The 25,945-nt window shown below is 41.6% G+C and overlaps 3 protein-coding genes across 4 annotated transcripts; 1 reads left to right on the forward strand and 2 right to left on the reverse strand.

Annotated features, from left to right (window-relative positions):
• The first annotated feature begins 891 nt into the window (after nt 1-891).
• On the forward strand, nt 892-4,488 carry si:dkey-243k1.3 (endonuclease domain-containing 1 protein-like). Its single transcript, XM_058634344.1, has 5 exons — nt 892-976; nt 1,063-1,163; nt 2,315-2,429; nt 2,572-2,728; nt 3,819-4,488. Exons 1-5 carry the CDS (start codon nt 896-898, stop codon nt 4,214-4,216), a joined length of 852 nt encoding a protein of 283 aa, XP_058490327.1. The 5' UTR covers nt 892-895; the 3' UTR covers nt 4,217-4,488.
• Nucleotides 4,489-4,514: 26 nt separating this feature from the next.
• Nucleotides 4,515-21,413, reverse strand: LOC131462809 (centrosomal protein of 164 kDa-like). Of its 2 annotated transcripts, XM_058634343.1 has the most exons (28): nt 21,251-21,413; nt 20,937-21,020; nt 19,724-19,835; nt 19,219-19,453; nt 17,906-18,046; nt 17,717-17,833; nt 17,553-17,633; nt 17,316-17,420; nt 15,470-16,495; nt 14,793-14,843; nt 13,994-14,082; nt 12,944-13,393; nt 11,845-11,976; nt 10,979-11,174; nt 10,193-10,270; nt 9,970-10,092; nt 9,001-9,084; nt 8,870-8,920; nt 8,534-8,793; nt 8,091-8,252; nt 7,817-7,958; nt 7,609-7,716; nt 6,899-6,992; nt 6,468-6,800; nt 5,890-5,962; nt 5,669-5,788; nt 5,220-5,362; nt 4,515-5,181 (listed from the first exon to the last, which is right to left on the reverse strand). In XM_058634343.1, the coding sequence occupies exons 2-27, from the start codon at nt 21,013-21,015 to the stop codon at nt 5,266-5,268; spliced, it is 4,539 nt and encodes a 1,512-aa protein (XP_058490326.1). In that variant the 5' UTR covers nt 21,016-21,020; nt 21,251-21,413; the 3' UTR covers nt 4,515-5,181; nt 5,220-5,265. The 2 variants fall into 2 exon arrangements, with proteins under 2 accessions (XP_058490326.1, XP_058490325.1); XM_058634342.1 differs by having other exon boundaries at nt 4,515-5,362.
• Nucleotides 21,414-23,243: 1,830 nt separating this feature from the next.
• LOC131462917 (T-box transcription factor TBX1) lies at nt 23,244-25,733 on the reverse strand. Its single transcript, XM_058634489.1, has 5 exons — nt 25,202-25,733; nt 24,656-24,757; nt 24,401-24,572; nt 24,155-24,310; nt 23,244-23,315 (listed from the first exon to the last, which is right to left on the reverse strand). Exons 1-5 carry the CDS (start codon nt 25,366-25,368, stop codon nt 23,244-23,246), a joined length of 669 nt encoding a protein of 222 aa, XP_058490472.1. The 5' UTR covers nt 25,369-25,733.
• Between the last annotated feature and the right edge of the window lie 212 nt (nt 25,734-25,945).

Below are 25,945 nucleotides of genomic sequence, written 5' to 3' on the forward strand. Positions count from 1 at the left end.
ACACACAAACTGCTGTGATCATGGGAAAAACAGCACATGAAGAGATAAATGTCACGTGACCAGTTGTTGGCTATGAGTGAACATGTAAACTTGAGAGGAGGTGATCCAGTTATCAAATATAGGAGGTTTAAGCATTTGTAGATGCAGCAGTTTAAGCTGAAAGATCCCAGATCTGTCACAGAGTGACTCATGTTGTCTGATGCAAACATGAAACAAGTCACAACAGCACTGAAAACCACCAGTGGACAAAGTATCAGGTCACTTCTGAATGTATGAACGCTCCAAATGATGTTTCTGGATGGACTGAATTAGCAAAGTAACAAATACAGGACTGGACTGTAGAATACAAGCATACTGTAGAGCCGTAAATAAAGGAAGTAGGTTGAGATGGTTTGGTCCGTGGCGTGTGATTGGACAAACGATGTTGAAGATGGAAGGAAAAGGGAAGAGCACAGAGAAGATCCATGGATGTTGTGAAGGAGGAAGTATAGACTCACCTATAAGATACTGCGTCATAAGGTTAACATATTGTTGTCGGCACCTTTAGAAGTGCTAATTTTAGCCTTTTCTGGCTCATGTTTATCACACTGATCCCTGTTCACACACACACACACACACACACGCACACTCCAGGTTCACGCCACTCAAATTTCACAAGGTCACAGTAAAGAGATAATGAAGACAAACAAGGTGAAAGGTGACGAGAAGACGCTTCTATAAAAGTCAGTTTCTGCTCAGAGCAGCGTGGCAGCAGCAGCAGCAGGTGAGTACACACACACACACACACACACACACACTCTTCCATGTCATGGTTCTCCACACTGAATGTTTTCTATTTTTCTCTCTCTTTTTGTAACTGGACAGTCAAGAATCGCTGATCCCACAGCTTGTGCTCATGATGCAGACACTGGTGACTTTGAGCGCTGTTCTTCTGTTCCTCTTTTCTGTCCATGCAGATGTTGTGGAGCGCTTTGAGGTTTGTAACCTCAGTTTATTTAAAGAAACACACACACACATACAGTATATCTCACTCAGGAGGGGAACGTGTTTTATTTTGTGCAGGATCAGCCAGAGTGCATGAGCTTCTTCTATAAACAGAAGGTGCCCGAGTGGGGAGCGTCTACACCTGATGCAGCTCGTCTCTGTCAGCGCTTTGTCAACAGGTGCATGAACAATGAAAGTGGAATTTTGACCTATTGTAACTACAAGACTATCCAGGTCATTTCCTGAAGGCCTGAAATAATAAATAAATAATATAAAATTAATAAAATAAAAGAAAAAGTGGAGCGATTCATTGGCTGTTTTTGTTTTTTAATTGTTTTCTTTCAGGTGAGTGAGATGATGGAGTCGTCATTCAGCATCCTCTCCTCCACTCTGCTTCAGTGTGCTTCAGTCAAGGCTACATCCTCCTCGTGTTGATGTCATGACGCACGAGTCTTTGGCTCATTTTCATGCAGTTAACGAGTGTTGTGTTTGCAGACAAACTGAACTGAATCACTAACACACAGTGTATCTGAGCTGAGGTGTCACATCCACTTCAGTCATGACGCTGTGGCTGTTTCTCAGTCCACTCCACTCGTGTCTGTCCGTGTGTTCTCTCGTACTTAGAGCCTCAGTCCAACTATTGTTCCAGTTCACAAGTGCACGAGCGGCGAGTACGGATCTCAAGTGTATGTGTCGGGCGGTGACTTGTGCATACTTGTGAAAGCCGTGTATCCCAGAATGCATTTCACTCAAACATATCGGCAGAGAAAATAAATGTTTTTTTTCTTTTCTGTGTCGTGTACAGTTTTAAGATTATGACGTATTACGACAAGGACTTACTCAGTCATGTCAACTCATTCTTCATATTATTATTTGTGGATTACTATGAATCATTATAGAGTTGACTTACATACATCATGTTGTTGTAGAAAAAACAAACTCTATCTCTATTTGTGAGGAGAAAAAAGAATACTATTCACTTCACTCAGATTGTGACTGTGATTCATGACTTTAACCTGTGGAGGGCAGCATTTCACCACGTTGGGACCAGGACACTCAGGACACTGCAGCATGGACTACTGACACACAGCGTGTGTGTGTGTGTGTGTGTGTTCTTGTGTTTTGATGGTGGAGACGCTTTGAGAAGACAGACGGGGGAGGGTGGGATGTATTTGTTGCCGTGGTAATGCAACATGTTCCAGGCTCCGAGAGGCAATATTATTTGTTTCTTTCTTCTTCTTTTTACAAAACAACACAAACTTAAGCTGTGTTTAATGTTGAACTGTTATTTGTTATCACTCAAAGACATTTTCTCGTCTCCCTCCATCAGATACCACTTTGCCACACTCTATGACACCAAACATCGCATTGCTGTTTACTCTGCATATCGTTTCCAACCCAGCAACGGAGGCGGCAGGGAGAGGAGCTGGTTTGTGGAACCTCAGGTTGGTACTGCATGTTTATACAAAGCCAGCATGTATTCATTATGTCCTTGTTGTTTCAATAGATCTATCGTTTACTCCATGATACAATATTGGGAAGTGTGCTTACATGAAGCCCAGTGACAGCATCAGTGTGTTTGTTCAGTTGGTCGACTTAAACTGGCAACCTGGCATGAAGGATGGCTACTGGCTGGGGAGGGACAATCCTGGGGTCTATCTTGGAGAAAGACAAGCACTGGATGAGGACTACAAACACTCTGGATTTGACCGTGGTCACCTTAACCCCAATGGACACCATGCAGGTAGGGATGTTGTTTTCTTGGCTCTGGCAAAAAAACAAAAGATAAAAGAAAGATAAAATAAGCCATTATTTTAAAGAGATATTATAATCCGTTTGTAAAAGAAAACATTTAGCAGATCAGATCATTAGCTCATCTATGTGCAGTGCATTATCTATCACACATGAGAACCCTGAGAATATGAGGAACCTGAGATCATGAGGAACCTGAGAAACATGAGAAACCTGAGAGAACATGAGGAACCTGAAAAACATGAGAAACCTGAGAACATGGGAAACATGAGAACATGAGAAACATGAGGAACATAAGAAACATGAGAAACATGAGAAACCTGAGAAACATGAGAAACATGAGGAACCTGAGAACATGAGAACATGAGGAACCTGAGAAACATGAGCACATAAGAAACCTGAAAAACATGAGGAACCTGAGAAACATGAGAACATAAGAAACCTGAAAAACATGAGAACATGAGGAACCTGAGAAACATGAGGAACCTGAGAACATGAGGAACGTGAGAAACATGAGAACATAAGAAACCTGAAAAACATGAGGAACGTGAGAAACATGAGAACATGACGAACCTGAGAAACATGAGAACATAAGAAAGCTGAGAACATAAGAAACATGAGAACATGAGAAACCTAAAAAACATGAGAACATAAGAAACATGAGAACATGACGAACCTGAGAAGCATGAGAACATAAGAAACCTGAAAAACCTGAGAACATAAGAAACATGAGAACATGAGGAACCTGAAAAACATGAGAACATAAGAAACATGAGAACATGAGGAACCTGAAAAACCTGAGAACATAAGAAACATGAGAACATGAGGAACCTGAAAAACCTGAGAACATAAGAAACATGAGAACATGAGGAACGTGAGAAACATGAAATATGTATTTTTCAAGGTTATGTGCATTTAATTATGTACATGAAATAACTATCATTGCCATCAAGTTGCTAACACTTAGATATACACAGTTAATATGTAAGTTTATTTTTGGTGACAAAAGAATGATGATAAGACGCGTCGTTACATCTGTTTCATGCATATTTAACCAACACTTGCGTCCGTCTCGTTTACAGTTCCGAGCCGCAACGCTACTTTCACCCTGACTAATGTGGTTCCCCAGAACCCCAAGATGAATCAGGACGCTTGGAGGATCCACGAGTCTCAGCTCACTGACCTTTTCAGGAGCAAGTGCTCTAAGGCCTATGTGCTGGTGGGGGCGGTTCCCTCTGCAAACAACTGGATTGTGAAAAATAACGTGAAGCGCGTCAACATTCCCGACTACCTGTGGAACGCCCACTGCTGTGTGGACAACAATGAGCGACCCCTCCAGAGTAGCGCCGCGACAGCAAAGAACACAGAAGACAACTGGGTTGAGAAGCTCTCTCTGGACGAGCTCGGAGAATTTCTGCAGCAGTTTTCCAATCAGCCTGTAGGAGAGCTGTTTTTCAACAACTGCAGAGTGGAAGCTTAAAAAGAAGATTTCTGTAGCTGCCAAAAGCTGTTTTTTATATTACAGAACAAATGTGGCCGAGGGGGTAAAGTGGCTGATAATAACAATGAAGAAAGGCTGCTGAAAAATCAATAAAATGTCTAATTAAAATCAATCTCTCTCTCTCGTACAATGTAAGCTGTGAATGTTGAATATGTTGAATGATAATTGTTCTTCACAAAGTGAATGGAGGCTAAATGTGTCACAGCTACAGGTGCAACTAACGATTATTTTCATAATCCAGTGCACAGGAAAATAAAGAATGCATAAACAGTATATATACACATATATATACAGGATTTAATAAGATTTGTAATAAAAAAATACAACATATGCACATTATTTATAAACTCAAAGAACATTTTGTACAACCTTTTCTGCTGGTAAACAAGAACGTCACAATTATTACATTACTGAGTCATTATTATTGATCTTAATGCAATGAATCCATTTTTATTAATGAAACTTTAAAATAATAAAACATTATTTGCCAGTATTACAACCTGATTTTCCACCTTCCTTAATTGATCTTTGTTCTATGGAAAAATGCCTCTGCTGCCATGGTTTAAGCTTTACTGCTCCGCTGTTAAACACCATCACTGACAAACAAGAGCCCAATAACAGCATGATCAAACTGTCCATACCATAATGGACGCTCCTCACTGCCTAATTTGCCAGGTGGATCAAGTCGTGCAATGAATTTAAAAGAAATGTCATTGTGACGTATGAGAGAGAAAGTAACGGCAAAATAAAAGTCAGTTTCACTTAAAAAAAAAACAAAAACAAACAAACAGGTGAAATAACAAGATCAAAGACACTGAAATAGGAAACCAGTGGCATAAAATGTGGAGAATAAAAGTCTTCAGCCCTCTCTGACATGATGCAGTCACATGTGTGCAGATGTCCCAGCGCTGACCTCTGACCTCAGTGACTGTCACAGCGCTGACCTCTGACCTGTGTCCTCAGGGACTGTCACAGCGCTGACCTCTGACCTGTGTCCTCAGTGGCTGTCACAGCTGTGTGCCGTATCCTCAGTAGTGATAGACTCTGATCTGATTATTATCATCCAGGCCCAGCTGGACCAGGCCACTCTTAGAGGACGGAGGATGACAGCGAGTTAACAGAGGTCTGGAACAGTCAAGTTAAGACTTCACAGTCAAATCACGGCAAATGTACGGACTGAAATACTCAGAGAAGCCATGTATATACTGTACACATGCACACATATACGTATATATGTACATATATATATATATATATATATATATATATATATATATATATATATATATATATAGGATGACATATAGGATGAATATAAATATATAAATTATTTATATATGTATATATATATATATTTATACACATACACACATATATATATATATATATAAATATCAATACGAGTATTGATACAGAGTATGAGAAGGATACATGCTGGTGTCTTTCATGCGTCTCTGCAGCCACCTCTTCTTGCTGTCGATCTCCCTCTGCAGCCTCTCACCGTCCACCTCCACTGACTGTGTCACCAGCTGCAGACCTGGACGGTGTTCACTTACACACACACACACAGGTTTAGATGACTGGAAGCACAAGGTACAGGCTATAATAATAATAATAATAATAATAATAATAATAATAATACTGCATGTTACCTATAAGGAGTGTATGATGAATAGGCTGAGGTGGATATTGTGGTGCTGGAGGTGACTGGGTTCATCGCGGCTCCTTCAGAGTAGAGGAACAGTTAGTAAAAGGAGCAGAAGTTAACCTTTGTACTAAAACTCAGTCGTCATTACTCGACGGAGCTTCAGCAACGGACATTTAAAACGTTTAAAATCAAGAGCCCTCGGCCTTCCTGTTGATGTTGGTGAACCACAGACTACACGACGATCAGTGAAAGCTTCATCATGTAACTTCTGTTCTCGAGTGTTTGTCAAAGGTTCTCAAGCTCAGACACATGTGCTGTGTGCAAGTGTTTGATTCCCACCACACAAAAGTGCCTTAACTTATGTGTACATTATTTACAGTGTTTAAAATGAGAGAGAGAATAGAATTTGCTTCTGCTTTATATAAGAGTTTTGATACAGACTGTTTGGTAACGAGTATTAAAGTCAAACTTCCAGTACAAGAAGGCACATGACCTCAGAGGTCCACCAGGACCAAAAGCTGCTGCCGCTGATACAAGCTGCTTTAACAGTCACTCGTCGTTCATTAGTGAATGTTTGTGTACCGGGGAACATCTGGCTCCATCGCCTGTTCACGAGGTCCTCAGAGGCGCTGTAGAGACTTTCCTGAGGAACCCACTTCCCTGAATGTTCTGAGAGCTTCCTGAAGGGAGGGGCGGAGATGGAGTGATGGCACACGGTGGGCATGTGTGGCAGGACTGGCTTAGAAGAGGAGGCGGAGTCAGGCTGGTGCAGAGAGAAGGCCGTGCGAGGTGTGGAACTCTGTTGCCTCTGAGATATTGAACCCAGTGCACTCAGAACCGTGTTGAGCTGGCCTGAGATCTGCTGCAGGGACTCTGCCAACTGCTGGACTTTGGCTGGAACTGCAGAATGACCCTCTGAAGACGGGGCAATGTGGGACAAGATGAGATCACATTTGTGAAGTCGAGTCAAGTATCAAACAAAAGCAACGTAGTGTGTGAGCGGCATGTGTTACTTGTTTTGATGTGTGGGTCTGCAGAGCTGCTGAGGTCTGAGTCCAGAACATCAAAGGTCACCTTCCTCAGCGGAGACAGATCCTCAGACAGAGGCTGGACACACGAGACACAAGAGCATGAAACACAGGAGCGACCAGCGGAGCCGGGAATCAAACGCACAACCTTCAAATCAAACACCACTCGCTCCACCACTGAGCTACCGTTGCCCCAGGGCAGGGGTCTGCAACCATGAGGCTCTCTGGCCCCTCATTTTATTTTATTTTTGGTATAAATGGCAATGAAATGTCAACAGTTTTCTTTTTGTAAATTTCATAAATGCGACAAACTGTATTTCTTTAAATATAGCATATAAATATGTATAAAATAAACTTTATACATGATATTATCTTCATTTTAAGGGTCAAACGGCTCCAAATGAATGTTATTGTGGTGAAGAAGTGACAGAATGGCTCTAAAGGGTGCAGACTACTGTTACACGTCTGTCCAGGATGTTCTGCTGGCAGGTGGAGGATGGACCTGCAGTTGGGAGGCTGGTAAACGAGTGTGCACAGCTTTACTTTCAGAGAGTTGCTCATACACACACATCTGGATATTTCTCTGTGTAAACACTTGAAGTCTTTTAAGAAGAAAGTTGCATCATCACTCTAACACGATGACGAAAATGAAAACGTGATGCAGTTTACTATGAGCCTGCTGCTCGTTAACGAACCTCTTCAGCTATGGAGATGTCCAGCTGCTGAAGATGCTCCTCTGTCCTCCGCAGGAGCGTGTTCCCTTTCTGAACGATCCGCTCCAGCTCAGACACATTTCTGGCTTCCTGAGAGAGAGAGAGAGAAAAGCAACGAGCCAGAATTTGATTCAGATTCACAGATCACGCCAATTATCACAGTGCACGGCGTGATTGAAGCTCCTCCTACCTGCAGGAAGTGAAGGATCTCCTCCGTCACGCTGCCTTCATGGTTGAGGTCCTGAGAAGAGCTGGTCTGAGTCTCCAGCAGCTGATTGCTCTTCCTCTCCTTGAAGACTTTGGTTTTGTGGATGGAGGCTCCAGACGAAGAGCTGTAGATCAGAACATGGACACGTGCACAGTGTTCTGAAGCCTCTTAAACACAGCGATGAAGAGTCGGCAGGATGTTGTGACGTTATCAACTCAATGTGTGGCATGATGAGCGTGTTGTGTTGTGGACTTACTCGTCCATGCTCTGGCTGTCAGGTCCAGAGGGGACAGGGGGATCAGCCAAGCCTCCTCTCTTGTCAGTGGACGGCCCAGGTGCCGCGGGTTTGTCTCCTCTCACTTTGTCTGACTGAGGTTCTCGTGTGAGGGAGACACTTCCTTCTTCATGTTCCAACTCACTGGACAGACAGATTTACTCAGTTACTGACTGTGGTTCACAAAATACCATCATTTGATTTGATAAAAACTTAAAGAAGAAAATAACTTAGAGTTGAGCTCTAACTCCAGGACAGTAGCAGCAGAGCAGTGTGATGTAAACTCTGTTTCCCTATATTTATGCATCATTAATATAACTGCACTCACACAATAATGATTACGGCTGATACACTTGCTTCTGAAGATGAATATTCAAATGCTTTTAAAGAACAAAGTAATAAAGTGAAGTGTTTCTTCAGTGTACCTGAGTCTGCAGCTCAGAGAGTGGTGTTTCTCCTGCAGCAGGTGAACCTCCCTCTGTAGTTTCTCCTGCTCGTCCTTGGCTCTCCTGCTCTCGTCTCTGGCTTTGTTCCTCTCCTCTCTCAGTCGCTCCTCCACCTCCTTGGCCTTGCTCCTCTCCTCCCTGGCTCTCTGAGCAGATTCTTGTGCGTGATGTTTCTCTGTTCTCGTCCTCTCCAGCTCTTCTCTCAGCTGGTCTCTCTCCTGGATCAGCCGAGGTACGGCCTACAAACACATAAAGAATAGATTGATGCTGGAGATGGAGGCGTGGGGAAGTGCGATGCATGTCCTGCTCGTCTACCTCCTCCTCTTTCTCGCCAAACATCTTCTTCCTTTTGTTCAGATCGGCCACCTGATGAGAGACGCACGTGTTTAAGGTGGGAGGAGCTGTGATTCCTGTATTTTCTGCACAAACAGTCATTTCTACAACACCTTGTTTTGCAGCATCGCCTCCAGACTCTTCAGCTCTTCAGCTCTCAGCTCCAGCTGATCTGCCAGAGCCTGCAGTTCAGACTCCTACAGGGAAGAAGAGCAGAAGATGAAGATTTGTCTTTCTCCTCGCTCGTCTTCCTTTGTGACAGTGCTGGCAGTGTGGGTGCAGCGTGGACTTGATCCGCTCAAACTTTATCTCCCGATTCACAACATGTGTTGTCACCTGTTCTATTTCCACAGCCAGAAGCTCAAGAGTTTGGATGTGTAATGTAATTAATGATACTTTAGAAACATATGGAACAAAATAATTTATAATCATATTATCCAACTATCTCAGAATGTGAAAATACAACAGTAACCCTATTTCCTCTAAGCCCAATCTAAACTTATAGAAACTATTAGAGCTAAAACGATGAATTACTAAACTAACCGACAACTATTTTGATAATCATTTAATCGGTTCAAAGCTTTTTTCATGATTAAAACATGATTTGTTTTTGTTTAAGCTTCTTAAATGTGAGTATTTTCTTCATTTCTTTGCTCTGGAGAACAAAGAAATCATTAAAAGTGAATCATTTTGACATTTGAGAACATCATCATTTCCACATCAACATTTTTTAAGGTTATCTGAGATTTTATGGACCAAACGATGAATCAAGAAAATAATCGACAGATTAATCGATTATGAAAATAATCATTAGTTGCAGCTCTAGAAACTAATGAACTTACATTTAAAAACAGCTTCACACTAAATCCATCATGTCATGAACACAATCATGACATTAAATTGAATGAAAGAACTTTTAAATGAGTAAATGGATCAGTGGACTTTCCACTTTATTACTGATAATAAAATGAAGTGAAGGGTCATTAGACTGACGTGCTGTGAGAGCCAGCTGAAGACCGGCATGATCGCGGTCTGCACAGATTTCATTTGTGTTATTGAAGGTTGTTTGTCAGTGTTCTGACCTTATTCAGGTAATTCTCCCTGATGTTGTTAATCTCTCTCAGATGTTCTTTCCTCAGCTCCTCCAACTTCCTCTCATGATCACGCTGCACCTCCTCCCGCACTCCCTGCAGCAAATCAGCCAGCTGCAGCAACAGAGAGGAGTCAGCTGACAACACTGACGCTTCAGACACAATCGTGCGTGTGTGTGTGTGTGTGTGTGTGTGTGTCTGTCTGTCCTCTCACATCTCGATGGTAGTCTGCCAGGTGCTGTTCAGGGCGTGGACTCACCGTCAGCGCCCTCTTCCTTTCACTGCTTTTGACCTTTGAAGACAAGCACAGAAACAGATGTTATTGTCATTGAAGGTCAAGGTTCAACTTGATTGTCCCCATAAAGACATTTGTCTCGTAACATTGTTACACATGTGATGGAAGATTCACAGAGTTGGTATTTCCCTCCGTGACATTAGCTGCAGGAAGGACATGAGACCAAGAGCTCCAAGCCACCGTGACTGTGCATGCTGTCATCTTACAGGCAGGTCCAGGTCCATCACATCCAATTACAACGCTTAACAACAATTACAATAATGGAGTCCATTTACACATGTGATGGAAATGCCCAAAACTTTTCTATTTGTAAAAGTAAAAAACAAACAAAAGAGCAAAAATGTATAAAGGTAAATGTCCCATACTTTTCTCTTACTGTGGGAATAACAAAGGTTTCAATAAACAAACAGAAACCTGCTTACATTTGTTTGGGTTGAAATGAGCGATGAGAATAGTGTTAAAAACACGAGTAGCTCTCAGAAGACAAAAGGTTGGAGACTCCTGATCAGGAAGTGCCATTACTTCAACTTTACAAGTGATTTAAACTTTTAAACTTTTCAGTTTCTTGTTTCATGTTTTAAAGAGCATATTTTCTTTAGCTTTAGGGTGAGGACAGTTGGAATGATTGTCCCTAATTACACATGCAGACGCAGATGCAAAATTCTGAATGAGAAAAAGTGAATAAAGGGAACATCATCCAGACACCTCCTGTTTCAGAGAGTTCACTTCCTCTCCCTGTTCCTGGAGCAGTCTCCTCCTCTCTCCTTGCAGCTCCTCGTCCAACTCTGCCCTCAGACGCTCAATGTCCTGTTTCTTCTGAGCGATCAGTCTGTCCCGCTCTGCTGATCGCTCGTCCTCGAGAGTCACACAGAACTCTTTCAGCATGGCTACACTCTCCAGCCTAGACACACAGAACACACATACAAATACAATAATAAGATTAATTAGAAAGTGTCGATCAAGTTTAAAACTTTCTTTGTTCAAAAATTCCAGGTAGAGGAGAAAAGTCTCCAGTCTTGTGATGTGTTTAAAGTTTGAACCACGTCTCTACGTTAAACTATGACGACACTGTGAGGCTCCAAAGTGGGCTTGGTTTTTCTCCTTCTGTCGACCGTTTCCCATTCATGTGTATGTGGAAATTATTCGCAGTTTTGATATAATGTGTGATGGTTTTCTCAAAAATGATAATAATTATATAATCAAGAAGAATAAAACGCGTAGAATAACAAGAGATGCTCGCACTGCAAAGCATTCTTAGTCAGAACTAGTTTCCTTTTCCTTCCCAGTGTGTGAACCTCTCCCTCCACAGCACCAAAGATCATACAGAGACATTTATTAGGTTACCTAGTGGCTGGAGTGGTGCACATATATAAATAAAAGATGAACAATTAGAAACTCAGAGTACAGGTTCTCTGAGTTCTCTGGAGAACCATGTTGTATACGTGTATGTTTATCCATGCATTCATGTATGACCTCGTGTATGACCAGTGTTTCCAGTGAAGGCGTGTGTTGATGCTGACGATGGCGACGTGCAGCTCATGCATCACAACAGCTGAATGACGTATTCTGACCTGAGCTTGTGCTTCTGCTTCTGCGTCTCCTCCTGGACAGACTCTCTGAGTTTTTCCAGTGTCCTCTCAGACTCCTCAGTGACACGCGCCTCCTCCTCTCTCCTCTTACAGAGCAGACGCTCCCTCAGAGCCCTTGAGGACACACATATTAATATTACTAGTAATAACATGAAGGTGTAGTGAGAAGAACCCAAAGTGAAGCAACAACACAAGTTAAAACGATGACTTTATCGTGAATTTGAATTTGTGTGGCTTGAAGTAGAAGAAGTGGTAAATAAGTGTCCTTGATAATGTAATAATCTCTGTTCAGATGATGTTATAAATGATTAACGGCAGGTTACTTACTTTTGCAGAACCTGATAATGTAATAATGTGACAATGTTGTAATAACACTGATGAAGTGGTGATGTTGTGTAGGAAACACACTGTTGTATTTGCATGTCATTACTAAAAGTTCATGTTTATCACAGACTGTCTGACACAAATGTCTCCTGATGACGTATTAAAAGCATCTCTACGACACAGCACGGCTCAACTATTTTCACTGCGCTCAGATAAGACGATAAATGCTGCAAAATCATCACCTGTGGGCCTGTTTGAAAGACTATTGTTCTGCCTATTGCTATTATTGTAATTGTTAGTATTATTATTATTATTATTACTACGATTGGCTTTAACCATCATCTTCTGTTGCTATTAGATTCAGAAAGGTTTAGAAAGGCGCCACAGAGAGAGAAAGGAGATATGATTATTCTTTCCACTAAGATTCCTCTATGACTTCCACTAAGTCTGAGCTTTGAGTATCACAGCTAGTTTAGATTAAACTAACCATACCTTGCTGTTAAGGTTAGTTCAACCAGGTCTCGACCGACCTGGTGAGATTAACCTCGGCCTATGTTGCCTCCTCATCACTGCTTGCAGCTATTCTAACTTTTGGGAATGGATCTTTGTTGTGTATACACTTTGAGACACTCTGATAATCTAATAACATCCACTAATGACAGAGATTATTACATTATTGAGAAGTTATTACAGTTTGAGTTTTTTTATGGTATTATTACGATTGGATGACGAAGACTTATATACTCCCCATGCCTACCTCAGTATTTTCTCACTTTCTTCTTTCAGTTTCCTCTCCTCCTCCTGCTCCTCCTCCTCCGCTCTCTTCAGCTTCTCCTCGAGGAGATGCGTTGTCATCTCCTTCTCCCTCTTTTCCTTCTCGTCCTCCTTTTCTCTCAGGCTCCTCTCCTCTCTCTCGGTCTTCGTCCTCGCTTCCTTTTTCACACTGTCCTTTTCTTTGGGGATTCTCCAGCTGTGCTTGTCTGGGTTTTGTGAGGCGAGTTCAGCAGCTTCAGGTTCAGTGATGACACTGCAGACCCGTCGCCCTCTGCCAGTTTTAGGCCTCTGGAACTCCAGAGAGCTTCTGGGCTGGAGCTCGACACTTTGCTCCGAGGGAGAGGGGCAAGAGGAGGGGCAAGAGGAGGGCGGAGGGCTGGACCTGTGCCTGTCAACTTTGGGGAGGTGACCTTTTTCTTCAGCATGCACATACCTGAGGGGGAGAGGGGGAGAGAGAGGGAGAGAGAGAGAGAGAGAGAGAGAGAGAGAGAAAGAGAGAGAGAAAGAGGGAGAGATGTAATTGAAGATTGCACTCGTTATTCTATATTTAAAAGTATCAACCATTATATTGCTATATCTTACTGTCTGAGATGATAAATGCACTTTAACACATACGTTGATAATATTTTTGAAAATATTTATTATTATCATCTGAAAACAAATGAGACCTTTTTGTCTGTTTTTGTCACTAAAAATCCAAACAAAATTGAACAGATCTTAAAGGAAAGATGATATCATGTCATCTATATAGTTTGAAATGTGAAATCTTCTCGGCCGACAAAAGGAAGACAGTTTCTTTCGCCTCGTGTGGACGAACGACAACAAGTCCCCAGAATGCAGCGCACTTGTTGTTGTGTAGTTGTGCAAACGCACAAATCCCAGCGAATGTTGAATATTGTAATAATAAGTCATTATCAAACTTGACTCTTTAGGCCACAGAGATCAACGGGAACCACTGGCTTTCAGAAGGGACATGACTGAGATTATTAAGTGTAATAAAACCTTTTCAAATAAAACAACAACAACAACAAACCTGCTGCCAGTCTTTGTTTTCACCTCCTCCTCAGACTCCTCTGGCTCAGCAGCAGACAGGTTGTTGACGTCCAGAAAATGTTCTGACACCTGAAACAAAACCAGAGTCATTACAATACCATCAACATGAAGTATTAATACATCAGCATGAAGTATTAATACCATCAACATGAAGTATTAATACATTAATCATTTACTCAATCATTGAATGTATGAATATATATATATATATATATATACATATACATATATGTGTATATATATACATACACATATATACATACATATATACATACACACACATATATACATACATACATACACACACACACACATATATACATACATACATATATACATACACACACATACATACACACACACACACACACACATACATACATACATACATACACACACACACATATACATACACACCGACACACACATATATACATACATACATACACACACATACATACATACACATATATACATACATACATACACACACATATATACATACACACACACACACATATATACATACATATATATACACACACACACACACACATACATATACATACACACACACACACACATATACATACATACACACACACACACACACATATATACATACATACACACACATACATACATACATACATACATACATACATACACACACATATATACATACATACACACACACACACACACACATATATACATACATACATAACTATACATACATATATATACATACACACACACACACATACATATATATATACCTTAACATCAAAGGAGGCTGAAGTCTGGATGTGTTTACTGGTGTCAGACTCCTGCAGTAACAAAGACACAGAGAGATGAACATAACAATGTAACAACCCTAAATGAACACACAAAGCAATATAAATATATATACACCAAATTATTATGCAAGTGATATTTTTCTCCAATTTTTCTAAATAGTCGATGCAAATGACGATCAGCATTATTTTCAAGTCATTAACCGTTTGATTATAATTTGAATGTTATTGAACAAACCTTCCAATGATTAGAGTAAAAATAAAAACTTAAATTTCAGTGATCCAAAGAGCCCTGAGACACAACACCAGACATGAGTTTAATTGAAAAACGTCATGTAATGTAATCTTTGCGACACTTAAATACAATTTGCATAATCATTTGGAACACAGTGTATTTCCAAAGCACAAACAGCCAAGTTGGTGAGCAGGTCGTCACAACACCATTTAAAAAGCACACTTGTGTACATGATCATAGTCCAATCCAGTCCTGAGGAGCTTAAATCAATGACACTGTGACCAATCTATATGTGTGAGTGAGGGAATCACTGAGGAGAACAAAGCCCCTGAGGCAGTGGAGTTGGATCATATATAGACCAATGTGTGCTCACAGACGTCAAAGCAGAACCAGACTGAGCACACAAGGCAACACCAAATCCTACCTCTTCAGCTTGGCATTTTTCTGTCATATTCTTCCTCTGAATTTTGCTCTTGTCGTCACATCGTTTGAGGTCCCTCAACATTATCTTCTGGCCCAGCTTTGCTCGTCGGTCTTGAGCTGCTTCCATCTTAAAAACCTGATTGACTTCCTTCTCCCTCTCCAGAGCTGCTGGAAGCTTTTGTGATTCCGACCCTTCGCCCTCGGCTTCACCTCCTTCACCTCCTTCACCTCCTTCACTCAGCACACATCTCTCTGAAACATCTTTTTCACTCTCTGTCAGATTCCTCTGGCTTAAAGAACATCTCTCCAACACTTCCTCGCTCTCTCCATCATCCTCCTCCTCCTCCTCTTTGTCCATTTCCTTCTCTTGCTCTCCTATGCTACTCACCTCTCCCTTTTCTTCCTCACTTTCTTCATCATGCATACTTCCACTGAGCTCATCTATGGTCTTGTCATCTTTATCACTTTTAAAGCACTTTTCCACGTCTGTATTACCATCTTGCTCATGTTCTAGCCCTCCTTGCATCCCCTCCTTCTCCTCCTCTACACGTTCCACAGCCTTGACACACTCTTTGTATTTGTGTCTTTCAAAGCATCTTTCTACTTTGTCATGGCTGTCATCCTCTTCCTGCTTCTCACTGGGTTTGTTTTCCGTCACTCTATCGTCCCATTCTTCCTTCTCTTCGTTCTCACCTTCACAGCATTCTTTCTCTACCTCTTCGACCCATACCTCCTCCTCCTCCTCATCGTCGTTCTCCCTCTCAATAGTTGCTTTACTCCTTTCTTGCCCTTCTTCTGGCTCATCTACCTCCTTTCTGCCGCTCCTATTTCCTTCCTCTCCTTCCTCACCTTTATCTCCCTCCTCTACTACCCCTTCTTCAAAACTGCCACCTTCGCCTTTAACACCTCCATCCTCCACTTCACTGAAGTCCTCGGCTACATCTCGCTTTGAATGTTCAGCAGAGTGTTCTGGGTAAGGTCTGAGGAGACGTGGGGACAGATGAAGGTGATGGCCCCTCAAAGAATCCTTGTTGGAGAGGAATGGGAGAAGCAAAGGGATGCATGCAGAGACACAAGGGACAGAGGATGGAGGAGGACAGGTGAGGAAAGGAGACATTTTGTCACCACAAAAAAAGAGTGAGGCATACAAACCTAACAACACACAAGACAGATTGGTATTTTAGACAAAAGAAAGAACAGAAACATTGTTCTTGAAAGTACTTTCCTTGTTAAATGATTTACCCTCAAAAAAAAACACAAGATGAAGGAAACTGTTCATCTGCATTCACTAGTTCTGCTGAATCAATGGGACACGAACACATAAAGCAGAGAGAGGTGGAAAGGAATCATCGAGTTGGTGGAGGCAACAACTTCAGTTTGAGAAGACAAAGCAATGACTGACAGAAGGACGATGAGCACATTTGGACCTGGAGTTGATATCCGTCCTAAATGATTAGATCAGTGTTTCCTAACCCTGGTCCTCATGTCTTAGATGTTGCCCCGCCCCATCACACCTGATTCAAATGGTCAGCTCGTCATCAAACTCTGCAGAAGCCTGATATATAAATAAATATATATATATATATATATATATATATATATATATATAAATATACATATATATAAATATATATATATACACATAAATATACATATATATATATATATATATATATACATATATATTTAAATAAACTGTTTAAAATCATTTAAAATGTAATAATTATTATTTTTGGGTCTCATAGGAAAACAACTTCTTTTTGCAGCTATCTAGGATGACAGGATGACAGGATGACAGGATGACAGAGATCTTCTGAATGTAAACATATAAAGCGTTGTGTTTTCACCTGTTGGGACAGTGGTTCAGGGCTGTGGTCTCCGGACAGAGCCAAGTCCTGCAGCTCTGGCTCCGTCCTTTCCTCCTGTGCAGCTTTGCCACTGGCTTCACTGTCCTATGGTGCGCGCACACACACACACACACACAGACACACACATCACTTTTATTCTAATGAGATTCTGCAGCACCTGTTTGTCTTTATAAGTTTATTTCAGAATAATGTGGTAAAAGGATCAAGTGTTTCTACCTCATACTGAAGACCTCCTCCAAGTGCATTCTGGTCCAGGAGCAGGTTCTTCAGGAGCCTGCTGGGATCCTGAGGACCTGACTGAAAATAATGAGATGACAGGAGTTGAAAACATGGAGGCAGGTCTAACCAGTGATTTGCTTTGTCTTGGGGCTGCACTCTACCTCCTTTTCTGAGCTTACGTCATCGTCGTCATCATCATCATCAAAACCTGGCAGAGTAAGGGACCCAAGCTTCTGCCTGCTGCCTAAAACACTAGATGCACCGCTCTTTCTGAAATCCTGCAAAAACAAAATAAACACATCATTCCACATGTACATCAAACGGCCCTTCATATAGCAGTGGGCTCTTACCCCTAAGGTTGATTTGAGGGGCTCGAGTCCTCCAGAGCTGCTGAGGGACCCACGGAGAGCAGGGGCATTTCCAGAGAGTGGACCAGGGCTTTGCAGAGGAGCCAGGCTGACCAGTGGGGATGGAAAGACTGAAGTCAGTCCCTAAAGGAAGTGATGACAATTTCCACTTGGTAAAATGATATTCTGTGAACTGAAACATCTGAGGGTAGAAAAGACTAACAAACATCGTGTATCCTGGTCAGAGCAGGTGACAGCTGAGCGTCGTTGTTTTGTTTTTGTTCCCTCATCACAAGCTTCTTATTGACACTGTCACTCGTCACATGGTACGTGAGCGGTTATGTGATATACACTCGCCACTTCTTACGTTCTCTTTTCCACTTCCTGTTTACACAAATATCTCATTTAAGCCAATCACATGTATGCAGGGGACAGATGACCTGCTCAAGAGCATCAGGGTAGCACAGAAAAGGGATTGACCTGAACTTTAGGACTCTTGGTCTGGGCTGCAGCTCAAGATTATTATTAATAATTATAATAATAATAATAATAATAATAATAATAATAATAATAATAATAATAATAATAGATTACGACATCAGACAACAATGCCTGAAAGTGTGATGTCATGATGTCAAGCAGAGAGGAGGAAGTGATTCCACCTGCTTTTTATTAGCGTGAAGGAAATCAAATACATTTCATTACTGTTGAGTTGACAGATGAAGCAGATATTTATCCACCATGTGTATCAGGTTTTAGATGACATCATAGCACAGAAACAGCACTAGTTAAAGTTAGTAACTCAGATAATGGTCTAGTCTCTTTACTTGTCCTGTCAGATCTTAGTGCTGCAGAGACTGGAGCAGACTCTTGGATCACAGGTACTGCCCTCTGCTGGTTTAAATCATACTTATCTGATAGATTCCAGTGTGTTCATGTTAATGTTTATGATAATGCATCACTACACACTTAAGTTAATTGTGGAGTTCCACAGGGAACGTCCGCGGCCCCCTGCCCCAGGCCAGCACTCATCCTCCAGCAGCCAGAGCTCCACAGCATGCACGGCCTAGCAGGGGAGCACCAGGGAGGGACACAAACCCACCAACCCTTTGCCTTATGTCAGCTGGGAGTGGCTCTAGCTCCTCCCACAACCCTCAAGAGGATAAAGCAGCTGAAGATGCATCAAGGCCATAATAGCAGGCTCTACTTCCATAACAATCAGTATTAGTTTCTGTGTGTTGATTCTTCTTCTGCTCTTAGCAGTAACATAAACGTTTGATAAATACCATCATAAGTCAAACAAAACAACTACTCACTCCAGGAGCATTGACAGACGGTTTCCTCTTTTTCTCTTTATTCTCCTTCTTTTCCGTCTTCTTCTTCTTCTTCTTCTTGTCCTTCTTCACCCATGCCCCCCCGGCAGTGGCTGTGAGCTGCACGTGCTCCCGCTCCTGGACGACCAAGCGGCGGTAGTGCTCATCACAGGGGTGATCCCACGTGGACTGGCCCGAGGAGAAATTAAAATAATAGATTTCGCCCGTCACATCCTGGCTGTGGGGGGGAAAGGGGGAAGTGAGTGGTCACTTAAGCATCTCCCAAAAAAAGGCCAGGAAAATGAAGGATGACAGGATGGAGAAATGTCACAGAAGGTTGTGTAGATCACATGACACTGTAGCTCAACTACTTCATTCTTTAGAACTATATCTCCAACATTCGTTACACCATCAGCTGCTTTATTAGTTTTCATAGTAACGCCTTCAAAATACTGTGTAGGTTGTTCAGCTTTTTTCACTCTGTGGCACTCGGCATGCGCTTCCTTACCAAGGCTTCCATTCAGGAGGCAAAGGGGCAACAATGCCCTCCCTGGCCAGCCACAGGAGCTCCGGTTCACGGTCAGGGTCAATGCCAATCTCTCTTGCATACTCTTGGATCTCTGGTGATGAATAGAGGAAAATGTTAAAAATGATATGTATGTATGTATGTGTATATATATATATATATATATATATATATATATATATGTGTATATATATATATATATATATATATATATATATATATATATATATATATATATATCTATCTATCTATCTATATATATATATATATATATATATATATATATATACATATCAATAATTTCAATAATTTGTTGTAAGAAAACGGGACGTGAACGTTGAGTAGAATATTTTCTTTATCCCATTTGAATCCATACGATAACAAAATAACTTCATCAGAAGACACAGGTGATGCAGGTGTGCTTATGTCAGCCACTGGAGACACCGGCACACTGGCATCTTCATCACCGCCTCCCTCTTCCTCTCTCCCCAGTTTCCACAACACAATCAGTGACAGTAATGAATGGGTACATGCAGTAAACCAGTGAGCTCTGTCTGCTTATTCTGTGCATAACGTGTGTGTAACTGGATGATGATGATGTGCGACACTGACAAGTTTAATGATCTGTAACTTCAGCTCATATGTCTTCATCATGTCTAAACATGCACGTTATATTAAATATTAAAAAAAGACCCACAGGCATCAATATAAATATGACGCTGACATTTAATTCCTTTGTGTTTATCACTAAAAAAAATTCAGATTTCTACAAAATAGACGACTGCGTTGGTCGTGCACTTTTTCTTCTTTTTTATTTTTCTGCCACATTTGCGATTGTTCTTCAGGAAGAAGGCGTTTTACAGTCATTTGTATGTTAATTTGTGGGTGGAACAGGGGCGTGGTGTGTTAGTCATTCACCTGTGCTCAGTTTCACGTTTGATGGGATGTATAAAGAAAAGATGCACAGGACTGAGCGCACGCACGCTTTTATAAATCTGAGAATTTTGTGAGTACGCCATCTTTCAGTGTGAAAGCTGCTCACTCTGTCATACACAAGGCCCCAGGTGTGTTTCAAAGTCTGAGTTTTTTGAGATTTGAATGATCTGTGAGTAAAGTGAAAAGGTCACGTGTGAATATTTTAAGCACATTTGAAGAATCTCTGACCCAAGAACTACCAGACAAGACCAGAACCTACCTTGTTCAGAGGGTGCATAATTCTCATCATAGTCCTCTTCAAGGATCAGCTGGTCTCCTATAAGAGCTGCTGCACTCATGGTTGCTGTAGTGACGCCAGAGAAAGACAATGCAAAACAAACCTATTTAAACATATTTATAACTGGACCATTCGTGTGAAGCTTGCAGTGAAGACTATTCTGGTGAGAAATGTGCGGCAGTAAAATCTCAACAAACGACTAAACGATTAAACATTAAAAGTATTAACGCGCGAGACGCCTACGCTACTAAAGCTAGCATCGCAGCTAACTTCAGAGTTAGCATCAGGTTACTTACCATTGGGCTCAAAAGACTAAGAAGCTGGAGATTCCATGTTTAAATGGACTGTTTTATCTCGCAAACGTTTTAATGTTCTCTCTCAGGTGCGTGTTTGTCGCTATTTACACTTTGAACACGGACACGAACATATCCAAGGACGCTTCCTCCGCTTCCTGTTGACGATGAGAGCGCAGCTCTGATTGGCTAAGATTCATGAGGCGTTCACGTTTCCTCGTAAACTCCACTTTCCTACACATTTCAAATGTATGGTTTGTGGCTCATTTAATGCGTCAGACTATGAACTGTTCTACATTAGATATAACTTCAGTATTACCAACACAGTGACTTTGTCTATATTTATGCCTGTTCCGTCTCCTGAAGTGTGGTGCGTGGGGTCCTTAATCCATCCATGCCTTAAACACACACTCGTTCAGCCGCTCATCAAAAAGCCCAGCCTGGACACATCTGTCTACTGGTGAGGGCATTTCCACTCACAAAGAAGAGCTATGTCGGCTCTTCATTTGACCACCTATACCTTTTATAATTCAGCCAAATTTACTGCACATAGGTCACTTATATTATTCAGTACATCTTAGATGTCCATCCTATATCCAAGTAAAATGTGTATTTTCTAATATCAATAAACTGCTGAAGTCAGTTGTTTTCATTGCATTTACAGACACAGTAAGAACAAATCTAGAAATGTGTCTGCATGTGAGTGAGAGATGTGTGTGTGAGTCTCTGTGGATCCTGGGAGCTGATTGGTCCTGCACAGGAAGTTCTGGGGGCCTGAACATCCCAGGCTGCCAGCAGACATTTTGAACTTGCTTTTGAATAAAACCTTAAAATGGTTTGTTTAGTGTGTTGCTGGTGGTTTCTTGGGAGTCTCATTTTGCCTTTTACTGCTGGATCATGGTACCCTGATCCTCTACCTCCATGGAGTTTCTGTGACACATTAGGTTCTGGATAGGATTGGGTTCAGACCTGATAACTGAGGACAGACGTCTCTTCATGTCAGTCATTCACACAACAAGACATTTCAAAAATGTTTATTTAGGGAACAAATATGAATGACAGGTTGCCATTGTTGTGTTATCTGGTGCCACAGCAGTACATATCATATGCTACTGTCAGGTGGTGCACATCTTATACTCTTATAAATGTGGGAATGTCACAAAGTACATTTAAAAACACATAAGCAGCATGGTTTTGAATGATGTCAAACTGAGATCAAAGGTTAGACTGCTGCTTTTTTATTCAGTGTTTTTATGAGAGGTTCTTTTACACCTGGAACCAAGAACTGTCCCCATCTCTCCTCTCCAGGGTGGGAGCTGAAGTCTTTAAGTTAGTGGAATTGTTCAAACTGTTCCAGTGAGAATGTTGTTGTTTCCTCCTGCACTGAAGATTCACAAGAAAATGGATTAGCTTCAAAGGTCTGGAGAGAAATGAGTGTTTTCATTTGAACAGGTTTGAAATGAAAAAAAGGGAACAAAACTATCATTACCTATATCCATATATATGTACATATATATATATATATATATATATACATATATTATATATTATATATTATATATATACTATTATACATGTCTGCACTATTATACACGTCTGCACTATTATACACGTCTACACTATTATACATGTCTGCACTATTATACACGTCTACACTATTATACATGTCTGCACTATTATACATGTCTGCACTATTATACACGTCTGCACTATTATAAATGTCTCTGAATAAAAAAAAAACATTTGAAACTAGAATTCCAAGTTTATGCAAATCACAGAAAACTATGTTAATTCTGTTCATTTGCTTCATGACTCACTGGTTGAAGTCTTTGAACTCCAGCCCCTGTGTTTGATGGTCAGAGGCTCTGTACTGCCCTCTGGTGGACACCCCCCTGCAAGCGGCCTGGAAATAGCCACCCTAAACAAAACATACATATGATGTTGTTATTATAGACCGTGTTGATTTACACGGTCTATAATCACAACCCAATAAAACTCACCAGTCCTTGGGGTCTGTGGTGCGGAAGCCTTTAGCAAATGGGTTGTTAGCAATCTTTAGCTGGGTAATCTGAGAGGAAGAGGGTAGAACACACATTAAGATAAGGAACACATGTACTAAACCATACTTAGTGCTTCACTTTGTATATGACAGTTTAAAATAAATCTGTGATCTCAGTGCCCTCTAAGGTACAAAGGTTTGGTGTAAATAACGACTATATTAACACAGGGGTCTACTGAGGGCCAGAGGTCTAGAGGGGAGCCCCAAAACATTTTTGGTATGTGAGCAAGGATGGATTACTGAATGATTACTGAATGATTACTGAATGAGAGGACCAGGCCCAAGAGGTCAAGGGGCCCTGAAGCCCAAGTCACTACCGCATTAAGTCAAAAAGCAAAAGGCTGTGAATCTGAACACAGGTATTGCCCTTCTCCAGCTCTCAAAGATGCACCAGAACAAGGGAAACTGCATCTACTAAGTTCAAAATGTCCGTATGCATTCTTAAAAGAATAGGGTGGTCCTTATGCATCTGCAATTGATGATGTAACATTATAGTGTGACATTTTTCAATAATCGTCAAGCACAGGTGACTGGGGCCCCCAAATCAAATTCTGCTTAGGGCCCCATAAAGGCTCGGGCCGGCACTGTGTGTCAAACATCTGAGACCGCAACGGGTCTGGGACTGCGACGGGTCTGAGACTGTGACGGGGGTCTGAGACCGCGACGGGTCTGAGACTGTGACGGGGGTCTGAGACCGCGACGGGTCTGAGACTGTGACGGGGGTCTGAGACCGCGACGGGTCTGAGACTGTGACTGGTCTGAGACTGTGACGGGTCTGAGACTGTGACTGGTCTGAGACTGTGACTGGTCTGAGACTGTGACGGGTCTGAGACTGTGATATTTCCTACCCGGTGGTTCTGGTAGGCGGTGACGGCCATGAAACACGTCTCTGGAAAGGAGAACGAGGCGAAGTTTCTGTAAGCATTTAAGTGGCTGTTAGGTGCTGGATCCACATACACCACGTGGAAGCGTGGCTGGTACCGATGCATGGAATTTAATATCATCTGCAGAGGAGGAAGTAAGAGGAAATAGTCAAAACAGTGACATCACTGGAAGGAAAGACATTGAGTTAACTCATGAAACACTTGACTGACGTGTCCATTTTCATCCAGCAAGTTGTTGGTGAGTTTTAAAGTATCAAAGGAGACGGTCTGCTTCATCCACTGAGATCCACGCGCAGGTGAGTCGGGATGGAAATGCATCCTGCTCGGAGCAGCGACATCTGCTCGCCCTGCCACCAACCAGGAGGAGCTGTGGAACGCATATCTGCCACACACACACACACACACGCACACAGTTTCAGTGATAAGAGGAAAAACATCCAACATTGTCTCCTGAGTGTGACTCACCTGTATCTTTTGTCGTCAGCAGGGATGAAGTCCATGAGTAAAACATATTCCACTGTGGGATCCATCCCAGAGATTCTCACTTGGAATGTTGGAAACATTCTTCTGCAGCAAAAAAACAACAAGGAGAAAATAAAGGTTTTTAACAAACAATATCAATTAGTGCTGTCAAACCATTCAAATATTTAATCACGATTAATCACATTAATGTCATCATTAACTCGCGATTAATCGCATTAATGGCACTTTTATTGATTTTTTTATTGATTTTATTGTATGGCTGCTATTTGTTACTGTGTTTTTAATGATTTTTAATTTATTTGAAGCTGTTTAATGTCATTTTGAACCTTTTACTTACTATGTCTTTTATTTACTCTGTACAGCACTTTGGTCCGCTGTGGTTTGTTTAAAGTGCTTAACAAATAAAGTTGGATTGGATTGGACTAGTTGTTGCATGTGAAAAAAACGACAAAGTTTGCTCGACCAAAAAGAACGTTTATCTCGTGATAAATCGTTAATAACACTAGTGTGAATATGTTTCATTGTTACCTTCCAGCTTTGGTAACAATCATCTCGGTGCACAGCTGGTCAAACTGCTGCCAGAGTGCATGCATCTCGAGCTGAACTCTGACCCCACCTATTTGTGGGGTCTTGGGGTTCAGCAGCGACCCCCCAGTGACACAGCAGGGCAGAGACAGTTTGCAGCTCTGAGACATCTGAGCACCTGAAAGCAGAGAAGAGAGGGAAACACATGGATCTCAGAAACACAACATGGATCTACTCTGCACACAAATCACTTACCATCCATACCTCGACAGTCTCTCAGCCAGATAATGTGAAAATATTATAAATTCAGCCTCTTTGTCTACTTTTCAATTCGAAAGTCCAATCATTGCATCAAGACCACGGCAATCAAATCCCAGTGTGTTTCTTCTTCTTCTCAGTTGATAGATCAGTACATCCGAGCACAGGAGAGGCTGCTGTGTCAACAAACTGCTTTTATATACCATCACACTCTCGCTAGGGACCCAAACACCAGCCTCATCAATTACAATACACACTGACACACACACACACACACACATTTCCCTGCTTAAACTTTGGTGTCATAGCCTGAAGCCTGAAGTCAAGCTTGATTTGACCAGTGGGCAGCACATAAATCACAGGCTGATCACAGGCTGATCAGCCCAGTGTTGCCGGGTGTGAACAGATGAAGACTTTATTACTTCAGCGCAGTTTCAGCACCAGACCAATTAGAGACAGTGAGTCCCTGAAAGTGACAGAGATGAAACA

The sequence above is a fragment of the Solea solea genome, chromosome 7 (assembly GCF_958295425.1).
Source record: "Solea solea chromosome 7, fSolSol10.1, whole genome shotgun sequence".
Lineage (NCBI taxonomy): Eukaryota > Metazoa > Chordata > Actinopteri > Pleuronectiformes > Soleidae > Solea > Solea solea.